Source organism: Galeopterus variegatus, unplaced genomic scaffold, assembly GCF_000696425.1.
Source record: "Galeopterus variegatus unplaced genomic scaffold, G_variegatus-3.0.2 Scaffold2566, whole genome shotgun sequence".
Taxonomy (NCBI): domain Eukaryota; kingdom Metazoa; phylum Chordata; class Mammalia; order Dermoptera; family Cynocephalidae; genus Galeopterus; species Galeopterus variegatus.
In genome coordinates, this window is record NW_007728677.1 from 103,228 (window position 1) to 119,777 (window position 16,550).

Sequence of the window (16,550 nt, forward strand, 5' to 3'; positions counted from 1 at the left end):
TTTGGATTGCATTTTGAGGTTTTTGTCCTTCACAAGATGTTTATCTAAACAAATAGAGTTTACCTATATGTCTTAAAAAAGAATTTGAAATATCTAAATAATGACTCCATAGCTTACTTTTGGAGAATATTTGACTATTAAGAATCTTTATATATAAAAGTAGTTCTTAGTGACTCAATCCATTTATGGGTCATGGAAGCTTTCCTAATGTGCTGCAAAACAGTATAGAAATGCAATTCTTCACTTCTTTAAGGCTAACAACACAGTGTTCTGGAGGCTTTCATCTTTACCCCCAATAAAGGGTTACTTCCCTTTAAAGGGTTACTTCAAAATGCATTGTTGAGGGTTACTACACGTACTATTTGTAAGGTAAAATTAGTGTTACTAAAATTTATGAGGCCTCAGAGCCAGTATTCTACTGAGTAATGTGGTAATATTGCAAAAGAAATTCTGCCCCAGAAATAATCAGATGGTTGGATTTCCTGCAATTTTAGTGGAAAGCACTTTAATAGGGTATCATTAGTATCGTAAATTGGTTATAGTTTTCAATTGCTGCTATTCTTCTATTTGTTAATTTTTCGTCAAATTATCTTTGATTTTCTAAATTTCTTTCTTCCTTCTTTATTATTTTACCACCTATATTTGATTGTTATTCTGTTTCTTTACAATTTTTTCTGCAGTTCTTTTCCTTCCTTTGGAAAAGTACTAGGTGACCTTTGGGACATTTTGTCATAAGAAAATAAAGTGTGAAGAAAACTGTTATAAAAAGTTAGTCAGATTATTCAGATGATTTAGAATACATTATTAACTTTCTAATATTATAGGTCCAAAAATATAGTGAAATGTGTTCACTCTTACTCAATTTTTCTTCTTGATTTATAAACCATTTTAGAGTTGTCTGGACAGAAGTTTCCCTTGATATCAAAGTTATAGGTATTCCATTTAAACCATGGGAAAAGATAGGAAAAAATATCATATAACTATTTGGTGACGGTATTGCCATTGATAACATTTCATAATTACAGCTTCTCCTTTGACTTTGTTTGAGAAACTACAACTATATTTTGTACTGGTTCTTGAAGAAACATCAAAAAATACCATTAGCACATGGACTATTTTCTCCAAATATATTATGCTTAACCAGAAAAGTGACATTGCATACAATCTTCTTGTGGAAGTCTGTTCTAATTATATAGAAAGTTCGAATAGGCAGAAAGTTCTCTGTTAAGTTTAGTATGGTACATTCTATTTTGAAAACTAATAAATTTTGAATTAAATAATGTACAGAAGTCAACATGGATAAGATCTGGTTGTGGTGTCTCCTATTGATTTTTTCTGGAAGTCAAGCCTCAACATTGGCTCAAAAAAATACAGAATTTGTAGCGGATCTTTATAGAGCTGTTTGCTTATCTCACGAGAACAACATTATATTTTCCCCTCTTGGAACAACTTTGGTTCTTGGAATGATACAACTGGGAGCAAAAGGAAAAGCACTACAGCAGATAAGACAAACTTTAAAACTTCAGGAAACCTCAGCTGGTGAGTCTTACACATCACTGTTTATACAGGATGAGATATGGCCAAATTTATTTTTAAAATATTAGAGAGAAGATCAAGGTTATAGAGCTTGAAAAAGTAAAAAATTTTATGAAAAGTACAAAATTATAATAAAATGGAGAATTGTAAATGTAAGTAATTTTCATTCATTTTATAATTGTCTAATAAAAATTTTACAAAAATAATTTATGAAAAAATTAACATCTATGCAGATATAAAATTACATGTGTGTTTATATATTTTCTTCTGGCATGTTTGTTTTATTTAGTTTTAATTAACTGAGATTACATTGTGTGTGTATATATACATGCATACATATATAATATATGCATATTATATACACAGGCATATATATTCTTCCACCATCATTATGTTGTAATTATTTTCCTATATCATGTAACTGATTCAAAACACAAATTTTAATTATTGTATTTTATTGCCTCTAATGGAATTACCATTACTTAACCTTTCTTCAAATACACAGGCATATATATTCTTCCACCATCATTATGTTGTAATTATTTTCCTATATCATGCAACTGATTCAAAACAAAAATTTTAATTATTGTATTTTATTGCCTCTAATGGAATTACCATTACTTAACCTTTCTTCAATAAGTTGTTTCCAGTCTTTCTCTTGTAAAAATAATGCACTTGTATCCACAATGTGACCAAAATAAACATTAATTTCTGACTTTTAAGAGTTTATTTGTTAATAGTTTTAAAAGGAATTTGAAAAAATAAAACCATTTAAGTAATCCATTAAAGGCCTTTTTGCTGTGGGTGGTAGTTGTTTTGGAATCTCCCAATGGCCTGTCTGGGATACTGTGCTTTTTTGCTGGCATCTCATATGAAAGTGTTCTTGGCCATCTCCTGCTCTCAATTTCTACAGTAGCTTTAATTTTAAACTTTTACATCACTGTCAGATAATGTGTCCTAAACCTCAGAAGAGACATCTGGATTTTTGATTTGGGAATTAAATCACTATAACCAATTTCAGAATTTTGCTTCAGTACTGAGTAGCTATATTTAGGAAGTTGTTTTTCTGAGAATACTATTTATACGGTTTTGTTTGCTTCATTTTAGATAAAGGCAATTCTATACAAAAACAATTTGATGGTAGTGAAGTTAATTGCCAGAGTTTTCCTTTGTGAATAATGTATAATGAAGCCACTGTGTTCCAGATTTAGTTTTGATTAATTTCAGCAAATCCCACTACACCACTCCCAGAAACATTTAAATCACGTGATACTGCTTTGAAAAGTAATAGAACATTTATAAAGATATGTCAAGTTGATTTCACAATAAACTAGCAAAATTAGAGCCTCTGAAATCTAAATTACTTTAGATGGATATCTCTTATAAGGAAACAACTCAGGGCCGACCGCGTGGCGCACTCGGGAGAGTGCGGCGCTGGGAGCGCAGGGGTGCTCCCGCCGTGGGTTCGGATCCTTTATAGGGATGGCCAGTGCGCTCACTGGCTGAGCGTGGTGCGGACAACACCAAGCCAGGGGTTGCGTGGCGCACTCGGGAGAGTGCGGCGCTGGGAGCGCAGCGGTGCTCCCGCCGTGGGTTTGGATCCTGTATAGGGATGGCCAGTGCGCTCACTGGCTGAGCGTGGTGCGGACAACACCAAGCCAGGGGTTGTGATCCCCTTACCGGTCACAAAAAGGACAAAAAAAAAAAAAAAAAACAACTCAGAAGTCTTAACAATCTTAGTAGTAATAATGATGACGCTATCAAACATATGTGCAGTGTATCAACCACTATTTTATGTGCTTGACATATATTATCTCATTAAATACTCAGAATTACTCTGTGAGGTAACATATCCCTGCTATACAAATGAGAAAACTGAGGCAAAGAAAGTTTAAGAAATTTGCCCAGGACTATTTCCAAAAATGATTCAGCGATGGTTATAAATAATAAGAGCAATAATGAAAAATTTTATACTTTCCCTTGAAGAGTATATAAACATAAACATATTAGTACCCATCACAAAATCTACAGAACTAGTTTTCTTTTATGCCTTGTTAAGGGAAAGGAGACACAAAGAGGGAGGGTAAGTGCTAAAGGAAGGAAAGACAGCTAAAAAGGGAGAAAATATGAAAAATAAAATGTGGAAAATAAGGAGGGAAAATGAAGAAATAAAGGAAAAGGAGAGACAGAATTAAGAAGGGAAACAGAGGGAATAAATGAATGGCAAAGAGAGGGAGAAAAGGCTTGGGGAGTCTGGAGAAAGAAGAGCAGGGAGTGTAAGGATGGAACAAAGGGTTTTTCAGATCAGAAGGCAGAGCCTGCAGAGCCGTGTTGAAACCTGAGACTAAAGGAAACCAAGCAGTACCAATGCTGTCCTTATTTAAAATGTTTATATTTTGTTCAGCATGATTTGTTTGCATTAATTTTTTTTAAATAATGCACTGATACATTATTTATCTTGATTACTGAGTTTTTTTGGTATCTCCTTAAATTTTATGCCTGATGTGACTGTCTTACTGACTCACCTTAGTTCTGGCCCTGCTTTCAGTCCCCCAAAGTACCATCTGTTGAATCAGTCTCCATTTTATTTTTCCTAATACCAATCCCTGATCCCTGCCCTACTGTTCTGTGTTAACACCTGGGGGTCTACAGATGGGCCCACAACTGCTGGCACTCTAACACCACTAGGGCTGTGAGTGTCCTCAGTTCTCCTTTACCTCATAGTCAAACATCTGCTCAGAATTTACCTTCTCCATTTTGCTCACCATCTGGTAGTGCTCCATTTTGCTTTGCCTCTGATAATCCCGCTGACTAATCAAAGGCTAAATTGAAGATGCTTCTTTGTTCCAAGAGAGTTATGAAAAGAGAACCGGGCATAAATTCCTATCTCAGCTCTGCAAGTAAATGACCTTGTGATTTGTCACAAGTCATGTCAGTCAAGTTTCTTCATCTCTCTGTATCTCAAATTCCTCACTACAAAAAGAGGAGTTTAGGTGATTTATATGGAGCTTTGGGCTCCGATAATCTATAGTTCTGTGACGCCCTTTGTTTTTATCTTTGGATTTCTCAAATGCACACAAAATTGACCTTTGAACTCTTAGTAGCAGGAGAAGAGAACACTTACTGAATTTTAGAATACCTGCTGGAGGTCTGGTACAATTGAACCAAGCGTCACATTCACCTCATGATCTATATGTTCTCCATGGCTCTATTTTAGGAAATGAAATAAACTTGTTCTCACTGATCGTTAGGAGCCATGCATATGTATTCTTTTTGATCTGTGCTAAAAGAGATCATTAATCTGTAAATTAAATCAAATTTATAAGGCAGATAACTTTATATTCTCCTCCAAACTTGTGCTACTGGGTGAAATTTTTTCATTGACTTCTGAGTCCAGTGATTTATCAAAGGGCAGCTGTTTGTCACAGTCTTAGACTTTAAGTACATGACATAAATCTGTTTGCTCTGACAAATGAATTGGAACTACATTTTCTCCTCCTCCTTTTTCCCCATCCTTTAAAGATGCTCATAAATTACAAATTCCTGAAAATTCATTTCGAATTCTGTCACTTTATATCTGACCTTAATTAATTCTTTTGGAGACGTTCTCATGTCTTTCCTCGGGAAGTCTTCTCTGCTGCTTCCCAGCTATTCAGATATTTCTTTCAGGCTTCAAATAGTAGTAAATAATGGCACCTGAAGTCATTGCATAAATGAGTAAAATAGATTGTCTTTCCCTCCTTATGTAAAGAATTCCAAGTTTGTAAAGAATTACTGAAATTCTTCAGATCTAATCATATAGAATTAAGTTTTATATGTAAAATCTTTTATGTCTGCATCTATGTCTCTGTGAATGGAGACTCCTGGCATTTGAAATATAATGCAAGATACCTTGCAGAACCTCCTGTTAAGTTGTGCAGGTTGTACCTACAGAAGAACATCAGGCCAAGGAGGCAAGTAGGAACTGAGATGTAGCCTCTACTAAGCTGAACAATCCGTAAGGCCATGTAGTTGCAGCCCCCGCAGTGAGGACACTATTCTTATTTGCACAAAGATGCCCTATGGGCTGCTAGCTCTCTGATAAAAAAAAAATGTGTTTACATGCACACACACACAGAGAGTTTATTTCCAATTGATACCTAGTGGTAAGTTCCTCTCAGTAATACTTTTTCAAACTCCAAATGCGTTTACATGCACACACACACACACAGAGTTTATTTCCAATTGATACCTAGTGGTAAGTTCCTCTCAGTAATACTTTTTCAAACTCCCTATTCAATGGGCATCTTCCAATGTTGAACATTTATGTTTTCTTCAATAAAGGTTAATGGAATATAATAAAAATTTAAGCTATGAAAGTGGTATCTTTAATATTTAACTGGATATATAACAAAGGTCATGAATGAAACTGTTACTTGAGGGGCCGGCCCGGTGGCACACTGGAATAGAGTTCCCAGGCTTAACAATTGAGGTCTAGGATTAAGCCAGAAGGGGATTAGAAATGTTACCCTTCGGTAGTGAGTAGGAAGTTACTGTGCCATGTATCAGCTTAGACATCTGTCACAGGCATATACAGCTTCCTGACAACACCGTGTCAGAACAATCGAACAGTAAATAATAGGCCAATGGTGATTCTTTTAGTTGACTCTGACGGACTCATTGTCTTGTGGTTACAGCTGGCATGGCTAAAGATTTCTACTGTTCATGTAGACAGCCAATGTATATGGATTCATGAACCTGAAGAAATAGGCAATTCTGATTCTTACGCATCTCTAGAGATGATTATAGGGGTTGTAAATTTCAAAACCTGGACAGGTGCAGTTGCTCATAAGAGAGCTATATTTTCCTAAGCTGAAATAAAAGTAATATTGAAAAAGATTGCTCATCACTGTCATACCCTCACCAGCATTCATTAGCATCTCTCTTTTATATGTATCATATGCTTGTATTATGGAAAGAAAGAAATTTTAAACATAAATTTCCAACAACTAAAAATGAGCTAAATGTGACTATAAAAAGGGACTTTGCTTCAGCCTGTATAAATGCATATTCTTGTTTTTGACAAATTTAAAATTTACGTGGACATTCTTTTTCTTATATAAAAGTTCATTTCTCTGCAAAATGCATGTTCTGCAGGAGATAAATGCTTAAAATATTTACACTAACTTAGAAAGGATCGTTAGTTATACCTAAGGGTACAAAAAACGGTGATATGAATCAAAATGTTTAGATAGTAAAGCTGAAAAGCTGTTGTTTTTATGCTGTTCAATATGTCAGTATACATTATAATTATTTTTCAGGAGAAGAATTTTCTGTACTGAAGTCATTTTTCTCTACCATCTCAAAGAAAAAACAAGAATTTACATTTAATCTTGCCAATGCCCTCTACCTTCAAGAAGGATTCACTGTGAAAGAACGGTATCTCCATAGCAACAAGAAATTTTTTCAGAGTGCTGTAAAACTGGTGGATTTTCAGGATGCAAAGGCTTGTGCAGAAACAATAAGTACCTGGGTAGAAGGCGAAACAGATGGTAAAGTTTCCCATTTTCATAAAATCATTATTTGCTGTTGTATTCATTTTTTTTAAATATCCTAGAGTAAAGAACAGCTGAATATTTTCTTACAACACTATGGATCGGAGGGACCAAAACTTCTATTTTATTTCAATGTTATTTAAATTAATACTCAATTGTAAAACAGAAAGAAATTGTAAGCTGCTTTGAATAGTATACTCATTATTTGTTATTATATTTCTGAGAGACACCTGTTTGTAGAGTTCTTAATGGAAGATTTTGATAATAATTTTTGTTTGAGCATAGATTTTTCAAATATGAAAGCAAGAATAATACCTTTGGTCAGTTAGAAGTTAGATCTGGAAATCCCAAATGCCGGCGAAACAGATGGTAAAGTTTCCCATTTTCATAAAATCATTATTTGCTGTTGTATTCATTTTTTTAAATATCCTAGAGTAAAGAACAGCTGAATATTTTCTTACAACACTATGGATCAGAGGGACCAAAACTTCTATTTTATTTCAATGTTATTTAAATTAATACTCAATTGTAAAGCAGAAAGAAATTGTAAGCTGCTTTGAATAGTATACTCATTATTTTGTTATTATATTTCTGAGAGACACCTGTTTGTAGAGTTCTTAATGGAAGATTTTAATAATAATTTTTGTTTGAGCATAGATTTTTCAGATATGAAAGCAAGAATAATACCTTTGGTCAGTTAGAAGTTAGATCTGGAAATCCCAAATGCNTGTGTTTACATGCACACACACACAGAGAGTTTATTTCCAATTGATACCTAGTGGTAAGTTCCTCTCAGTAATACTTTTTCAAACTCCCTATTCAATGGGCATCTTCCAATGTTGAACATTTATGTTTTCTTCAATAAAGGTTAATGGAATATAATAAAAATTTAAGCTATGAAAGTGGTATCTTTAATATTTAACTGGATATATAACAAAGGTCATGAATGAAACTGTTACTTGAAATAGAGTTCCCAGGCTTAACAATTGAGGTCTAGGATTAAGCCAGAAGGGGATTAGAAATGTTACCCTTCGGTAGTGAGTAGGAAGTTACTGTGCCATGTATCAGCTTAGACATCTGTCACAGGCATATACAGCTTCCTGACAACACCGTGTCAGAACAATCGAACAGTAAATAATAGGCCAATGGTGATTCTTTTAGTTGACTCTGACGGACTCATTGTCTAGTGGTTACAGCTGGCATGGCTAAAGATTTCTACTGTTCATGTAGACAGCCAATGTATATGGATTCATGAACCTGAAGAAATAGGCAATTCTGATTCTTACGCATCTCTAGAGATGATTATAGGGGTTGTAAATTTCAAAACCTGGACAGGTGCAGTTGCTCATAAGAGAGCTATATTTTCCTAAGCTGAAATAAAAGTAATATTGAAAAAGATTGCTCATCACTGTCATACCCTCACCAGCATTCATTAGCATCTCTCTTTTATATGTATCATATGCTTGTATTATGGAAAGAAAGAAATTTTAAACATAAATTTCCAACAACTAAAAATGAGCTAAATGTGACTATAAAAAGGGACTTTGCTTCAGCCTGTATAAATGCATATTCTTGTTTTTGACAAATTTAAAATTTACGTGGACATTCTTTTTCTTATATAAAAGTTCATTTCTCTGCAAAATGCATGTTCTGCAGGAGATAAATGCTTAAAATATTTACACTAACTTAGAAAGGATCGTTAGTTATACCTAAGGGTACAAAAAACGGTGATATGAATCAAAATGTTTAGATAGTAAAGCTGAAAAGCTGTTGTTTTTATGCTGTTCAATATGTCAGTATACATTATAATTATTTTTCAGGAGAAGAATTTTCTGTACTGAAGTCATTTTTCTCTACCATCTCAAAGAAAAAACAAGAATTTACATTTAATCTTGCCAATGCCCTCTACCTTCAAGAAGGATTCACTGTGAAAGAACGGTATCTCCATAGCAACAAGAAATTTTTTCAGAGTGCTGTAAAACTGGTGGATTTTCAGGATGCAAAGGCTTGTGCAGAAACAATAAGTACCTGGGTAGAAAGCGAAACAGATGGTAAAGTTTCCCATTTTCATAAAATCATTATTTGCTGTTGTATTCATTTTTTTTAAATATCCTAGAGTAAAGAACAGCTGAATATTTTCTTACAACACTATGGATCGGAGGGACCAAAACTTCTATTTTATTTCAATGTTATTTAAATTAATACTCAATTGTAAAACAGAAAGAAATTGTAAGCTGCTTTGAATAGTATACTCATTATTTGTTATTATATTTCTGAGAGACACCTGTTTGTAGAGTTCTTAATGGAAGATTTTGATAATAATTTTTGTTTGAGCATAGATTTTTCAAATATGAAAGCAAGAATAATACCTTTGGTCAGTTAGAAGTTAGATCTGGAAATCCCAAATGCCTTCTTTCCCACACATACTGTAAATAATTAACACATTCTGGTTGAATATCTAATAATAAATGTTAACTGTCCTATCATAAACATGATAGTCTAAACTTTAAATTAAATATGAGTTAGCTAAAATTCCTAATTCTGACTACAGAGGGACATAGTAGAATGAACATAAGCTTAAAGTCATACAGATCTGAGTTCAAATGCTAGAAAGTTCTAAGCTGTGCCCCCATGTAATATGAGGATAATAGTAAAACATTTCAGGATTATTTGAAGTTTTAATAATAATGTATATGAAGTGGCAGGCATATACTGGGACCTCCATTAACAGTAGTTAAACAAACTACTCGGTTCATTCATTCAGTGACAGAAAATTGTGATGGTGCAGGATGCTACTGTATTCCTTATGGGAAGCCTCATATAGGGAAGAATAAGTTGAAATGTGAAAAGGGTGTGGTGAACAGTATCCGTAGTGATACAAAATGAAGATATCACTAGACAGCTCCAGACACCTAATCATGCTTATTCCTCATAACTTGGGAATACTCATTGGACATAAAATAGGAGATTGGTGGTTTAGAAGAGGAAAATCATACTAGCACCCTCCATTGTAGACCCTTTCCAATGGTCAGTGGCTGCAGCTGCAGAAGTGGCAGGTTTGAGTGTACTGTTAACCTCCTTAGTATGATTGACCTGCTGGAGAACCTTGAGAGAAAGTCTGAATCATACCAATACATATGAAGGAATAATAGTTTGGTTTTGTTCTTTCTGTGTGAAAGACAATTGGTGCAAATAAGCTCACTGAAGAGAGTCCATTACAAGATATGTCCGAGTCTGCCTAAAATGATCTACTTCCTGTTTCCTAGTAAAATTCTATTTGCACCTGTCTTTGTGAAATATTTAATAGTATTCCTATTTCCTCTCAAAATTGTCAAGTTTAGATGATAAGACATCCTGTCCACAACTTATCTGCAAAACATTTTTGCTTTAATCCTTTTTAAAGCAGTTCCACTGAATCACTATTGTGTATTTCTTCCTGCCTTCTCTTCCACCCGCTTCATAGGAAAAATTAAAGACATGTTTTCAGGGGAAGAATTTGGCCCTCTGACTCGGGTTGTCCTGGTGAATGCTCTTTATTTCAAGGGGGACTGGAAACAGAAATTCAGAAAAGAGGACACAGAGCTGATGAATTTTACTAAGAAAGATGGTTCAACAGTCAAAATTCCAATGATGAAGGCTCATCTGAGAACAAAATATGGTATGAGAAAACACATTTTCTAGATCACGACTTTGGGGATTGCCAAGTATATTTAATATTTTATTTTCTGTTACAGGTTACTTTTCTGAATCGTCCATAAACTACCAGGTTTTGGAATTGCCTTATAAAGATGATGAGTTTAGTTTAATCATCATACTTCCTGCAGAAGATGTGAACATAGAAGAAGTGGAAAAACTAATTACTGCTCATAAAATCCTGAAATGGTTCTCTGAGATACATGAAGAGGAAGTGGAAATAAGCCTCCCCAGGTTGGTAATGTCATTTTATTACACTGATTCTTATGTTTCCACTTATGGAGGAATTTGAATAACCAGCTGAAAGACAGCAAATGCTTGAGAAGGCTGTTGACGCAAATGAAAAGAAAAACACACTAGAAATGCTACTTCACTTTATGGACACAAAGGCAAGTCTTACCTATGCCAGTATTGCTTCACCGTGAGGAGGACTGAATTTAAGTCCTCAGTTTCCTCTGGAAGACATGAGAAATGTATAGAATACTGCGAGCAAAATAAGTTATTATCTTTTTATTATATAAACTTAATCTTTCTCTAGGTTTTTTTCTGATTGGAACTAAAAATATTTATCTTCTATTATGTTTAAGAAAAACAACCCCCACCCCCAAAACTTATGATAATGTATATTATACAATTAAAAGACATGTTAAATCAACTTTGACAGCGAGTGCTCTGACAGTCATTGAATTATAAACAGAATCCGATCGTCAATTTTAGGTAGTGAATACAAAATAGAAATTGCAAAGGCTTATCTGAGGAAGCAATAACTACAAACAATACTTTTTAATATCCTGCTTCTAAGAGACAGCAGAAACTTTACAGAGAAAAGTGTGCCCAAATGACTCCATTTACACTCTGCCTGAACTTATAGAAAGGGAGCGATATCTAACAGATTATATGTTGTCCTTTCATTTCTAAGTTTCTCTTCAAACTCATCAAAGCCTACACAATTTTTGCTTCCTTGTTACTGGCTCTTGGCTTTGATTTCCTTTCCTCCTTAGCCAGGACTCAGTCATTAGCCATTTCAAGCACACTCTGGCCATTTTTCATGTTTTTGTCTCCTTGTCCTTTCCCTAATTCTCTCTCTAGCCATCCTCAATCTTGAGTCAGCTCAAAAAGCCACTCCTGCTTTTCAACTACTGATTTTGTTGGAGCAAAAACCTAGAAAGTCGTTTCTTCCGGCTTCACCAAGGCTGGAGTCGGGACTCTCTGTTTATCTCTAGAGAACTTAGACTATGGTTACTATTTAATAGCACTCTTCTTCCCTTCTTTGATGTATGACTAGTGTAGAATCAAGGCCACTAAGATACAGTCTAAAAATATTAGGGTGCTTTCTAATGTTTATTGTCTGTAACAAACTAGATACATACTTTGAACATTATCCTGCAGTTAGATATCAGCTAAAATAATCATATTACTTTGTCTAAATGTAATATGAGATCTTATAAATATCTTAGTAGTCAAACTTCCTTAAGTTGAATTCTAACACATACTGGCTTTATATCAGATTCTTCTCTGTATAAGAAACATCCTGAGAACATACTTTTATGATTATGTATATGGGCAAAAGTGATAATTTAATACATGTAGACAAGGTAAATAAATAATTTTTAACTTTGTAAATCATGTAGTATTTATATTTTTACATTAGATGCTGTGGGTTTATGGTCTGACTTGGTTCTTTCTCCCATTTCACAGATAAACAAACTGAGGCATTGAAAAAATATATACATTGCCATTCAACTAATGGTGGGAGACATGGGATTAGCTCTCATGCCACAGCCTTACAGTTTTATTAGTTTGCTACTTATTAGAAAATGTATTTTCTGTTCAAGAGCACAGTTTGATTGGGACCCGACTATGGGCAAGGGGCTGGGACAGATGCAGTGAAGGACAGGCTGCCTACTGATAAAATGGTTACCACCTACTGATAAGATGGAGTAGTGCAAGATTTGCACAAGAAATTTACTAAGACTACATGGCAATCCAGTAAGCACTAGAAGATTTATAAAAAAGAGAGGGAGAGTGGAGAGGAGAGAGGGAATTCCAGAAATTGGAATTACAAAGTCTTCATGAAAGAAATATTTGATTGCAAGATTTGCACAAGAAATTTACTAAGACTACATGGCAATCCAGTAAGCACTAGAAGATTTGTAAAAAAGAGAGGGAGAGTGGAGAGGAGAGAGGGAATTCCAGAAATTGGAATTACAAAGTCTTCATGAAAGAAATATGTGATCTGGATTTTAAAAGAATCAGGAGAAATACGTCCCATATGCAATGGAGAATTGTTGGAAATGTCTAAGTAGCACCACAGAATGATTTAAGCGTGTTTTAGAAAAACATATTTGGTAGTCACAATGCTTTTGTTTGTACTGGATAACTTGTCTGAAAATGTTCCCCACTCCCAAACCCCTGTTTTTCTGGATAACTTGTATCAGTCCTTAAAAACAAACTTTGGGTTTCAGAAAGCCTTTCTGGTCTTTTCATGAAAGATCACACAAACATCTTCTCTTCTCTCTGTTGGAAAAAGTTCTCCTACTACTTGGTGTTTATTTCTGCATAGCAGTTATATGAAAATTATTTGTTTGTCTTTCTCCCTGGCCTGTAAACTACTTGAAGTCAAAAGCAAAGTTGGCTGGTTAGCTCAGTTGGTTAGAGCACAGTGTTATAACACCAGCGTCAAGGTTTGGATCCCCGTACCCTCCCCCCCAAAAAGGGCTATCCATATTTCCTCTTTGTGACCCCAGCACAAAGCATAGCATGCATCCAAAAAATAGCAGCTATTCAATAGATATCTGTTGCTTTAAACTGAGTAGTGTGATGTTCAGGGTGTGTGAAAGAGGGAAAGCCCAAAGCCCAAAAGATCAATTAAGAAACCACTACAACAATTCAGGCATGAGGTGATGAGTGTTTAAAGGGAACAGATTCACTGGGAATAGTAGGAAACTGGTAAAGTAGAAAAACATTCATTTGGACTAACTAGATATGGGTTAAAAAGAAATAGATTGTTTTGAGGTTCTAAGCTTGATTTACTAGGAAAACCAGAGGGCTGTGAACTCTTGTTCTTTTGCAGCAGTCCTTTCCTGGGCACCCTGCCCTTTTAGAGAGCTTTGTGTACATTAGGAGTCCTTGAAGCCCTAAAATTATTTGCAAGTTTATGCATGTAAGGTCATATACCTATTTTGCTTGGGAGAGGCTTTATAGCTGTCATTAAATTTTTGGAGGTCAGGATTTTCAACTTATTAATCACTACAGTTTTATTCAATAGTAATACCTATATAATAGCCATAGTCTTCCTCAGAGGTATCATCCTTTAATGATATTGACTGATGTTGCACCTCACAGTATCTTTTATGAACTGTTGAAGCCAGATTATGGAAAATAAAACATAATATTGAAGACCAAAAGTTTTGCCACCTTCTGACTATGTAACTTTAAGTAAATTACCTTGCATGTCTAAATTTTTTCTTTTATTGTTAAGTGAAACAATGATAATACATGCCTCTTAGGGTTGTTATGAGGAATCCATGAGATAATGTGTATAAGATAATGTGTACTCAATACTAACTCTTATTGTTTGTATTATTATCATTCAATTCTATCATTTATTGAACATTCATTATAGTGCCAACGCTGTATTTGATGCTCCCCTGCTTGCCATATCTCGTTTAATCATCACAATAAATTTAATAGAGAGCCATTTTTATATTCAGGCTACAAATGAGGTAAAGATAGGTAAATGCCTGGTCTGTGGTCACACAGTTAACAAATGACAGGCCCAAAATTGCAAAGGACAGCTGGGAATCTGAAAACAGGTGGGGTGTGGGACCAGCATGATGTGGAGGAGAGCACAGAACAGAGCAAAAGTTCAGTGATGGAGTGAGCAGCAGGATAAGATCTGGAGACTTTTCACACACCATAGGACATGAGTGTCATGTTCTTGCTGGGCTAGAAACCAATCCCAGGGTTTGGCCAGCCTTGGATCTGTAAGTCGTTGAATGTGAATTGTGGGTGGGTGAGAGAAAGGGATGCAGGGAAAATGGGACTAGATATGAGAAGACGTGTCATGATCAGCTACAGTGGTGACTACAGAATGCTCATTTTCTTTACAAATTTGAATACCGAATGTATATTAAATATTGTCCTGGTATGTTTCATATGTGACAGAAAGTTTTTAATTCTACCCGTGAGGCTAATAGGGCAATTCTCACACACATCTACACACACACACACACACACACACACACACACACACACACACACACACACGCCATGAGGTAATTGGGTGGAAAGTGACCAGAGCTACTATGTATCCACATAACAGTCCAGATCCACCATACTCAAATATTGTGTTATATTTTTATCCTTGTGGGAAACCCTAAGATTTGGTTTGTTTGGTTCCAGCACTGAATAGTCCAAGAATACTTAAACCCACTGTAGCAAAACTGGGATTTCAAAGGGACCCAGAGGGAGATTCATCAAAGACTTTTTTTTTTTTTAAATTAAATAAGAACTCTGGGTGTAAAGGAATAGAAAGGAACACCACCAATGCACAGTAGGGTCTGGAGACCAGAAGTGGGTCCATCTTAAAAGAGAAATTTGGCTTATTTTATTTTCTGCAGCTTTTACCTGTATGAGACTAGTTTAAGTATAATGATTACATTTGGGAGTAAATTGCTGTCTTTTAAGAAAATAGATGATGTTTACATATGCTAAAATATACATTTCATGATTATTTAGTTCCTAATTGTCTATCCAGTATTTTTGCTGCTCATTCTTTTACCTTTGGCTGCCATTTTTTTTGACGATTTTAGAGGGGTATCATGGAAAAGGGGAAATGAGCCACATCTAGGAAAAATATTAATGAGACAGGAAGTGCTGAGCCCCCTGAGGTCAGGTTTCAATCCACTCCCCTAGGACGTGAGCTCCTCCTCTGAGTCCTGAGATGCTGTTGCTTGTAGCACTATTTTTGGTACCAGCATGTAGAGATTGAGACTGCAGGAGGCAGATTTGTGTAATCTCAGTGGCCAAGCATGCTCAGTAAAAACGAGTTTATCCCTTGCATGACCTCTCACTTGAGGCACTAGAGAGCACCTAGAATATTCTAAATATATTTGGTGCATGTGATGAAATTTGACTAATGAGCATACTCCAAACAGACCAACTGAGCATGTGCAAGGCTATGTTACATAACTGTTACATAACTGGGAACCACTCCTTTAGTTGCATATTCATTAGGAAGCATAAATATGTATAGATAGCCAAGCTGTAAAAGTTGAATCAAGAAAGAAGATGGGGCTATTGCTCACTGTCTCTGGAGCCAGCTTACACTTCGCCTGTGAGGTGTGTCTATCTTACTTTTTGTGTTAAACTTGCATTTAGCAGACTGCTGTTCACTCTGGAACCAGTCTGCACTTTGTAAAGTATGTATTTCTTACTTTTGTATTAAACTTGCTGTGGCTGGTGCTTTTTCTACGGAGCTAGGTCACACCTTCCCTGTGAAGTCTGTATTTCTTATTCCTTACCCTAAGCCTGTTTTTATTTCCTACTGTGACTCTGCTCTTGTATTCTTTCCTGTGGCAGAGCCAAGAACCTGGTAGAGGACGGGGTGGGTTAAGGTTGTCTATCAGACTTCCCCAGACCCTTTCCTCTGGTATTACTTAAGACTCACAAACTTTGGAAGAGAGAATTATATATATATTGATTAAGATAGTGGTTTTGGGGCCGGCCCGGTGGCGCACTGGAGAGTGCGCCGCTTGGGGAGCGTGGTGGCGCTCCCGCCGAGGG

At 35.5% G+C, this 16,550-nt stretch overlaps 1 protein-coding gene across 1 annotated transcript in view; it reads left to right on the top strand.

Moving 5' to 3' along the window:
- Positions 1 to 1,291: 1,291 nt before the first annotated feature.
- SERPINI2 (serpin peptidase inhibitor, clade I (pancpin), member 2) overlaps positions 1,292 to 16,550 on the top strand; it is a 32,972-nt gene continuing 17,713 nt past the window's right edge. Inside the window, exons 1-4 of the mRNA XM_008582318.1 lie at positions 1,292 to 1,539; positions 8,891 to 9,121; positions 10,534 to 10,728; positions 10,805 to 10,997. Of these exons, the coding sequence (XP_008580540.1) occupies positions 1,296 to 1,539; positions 8,891 to 9,121; positions 10,534 to 10,728; positions 10,805 to 10,997 (863 nt within the window). The 5' untranslated portion in view covers positions 1,292 to 1,295. The remainder of the gene's footprint in view (positions 1,540 to 8,890; positions 9,122 to 10,533; positions 10,729 to 10,804; positions 10,998 to 16,550) is intronic.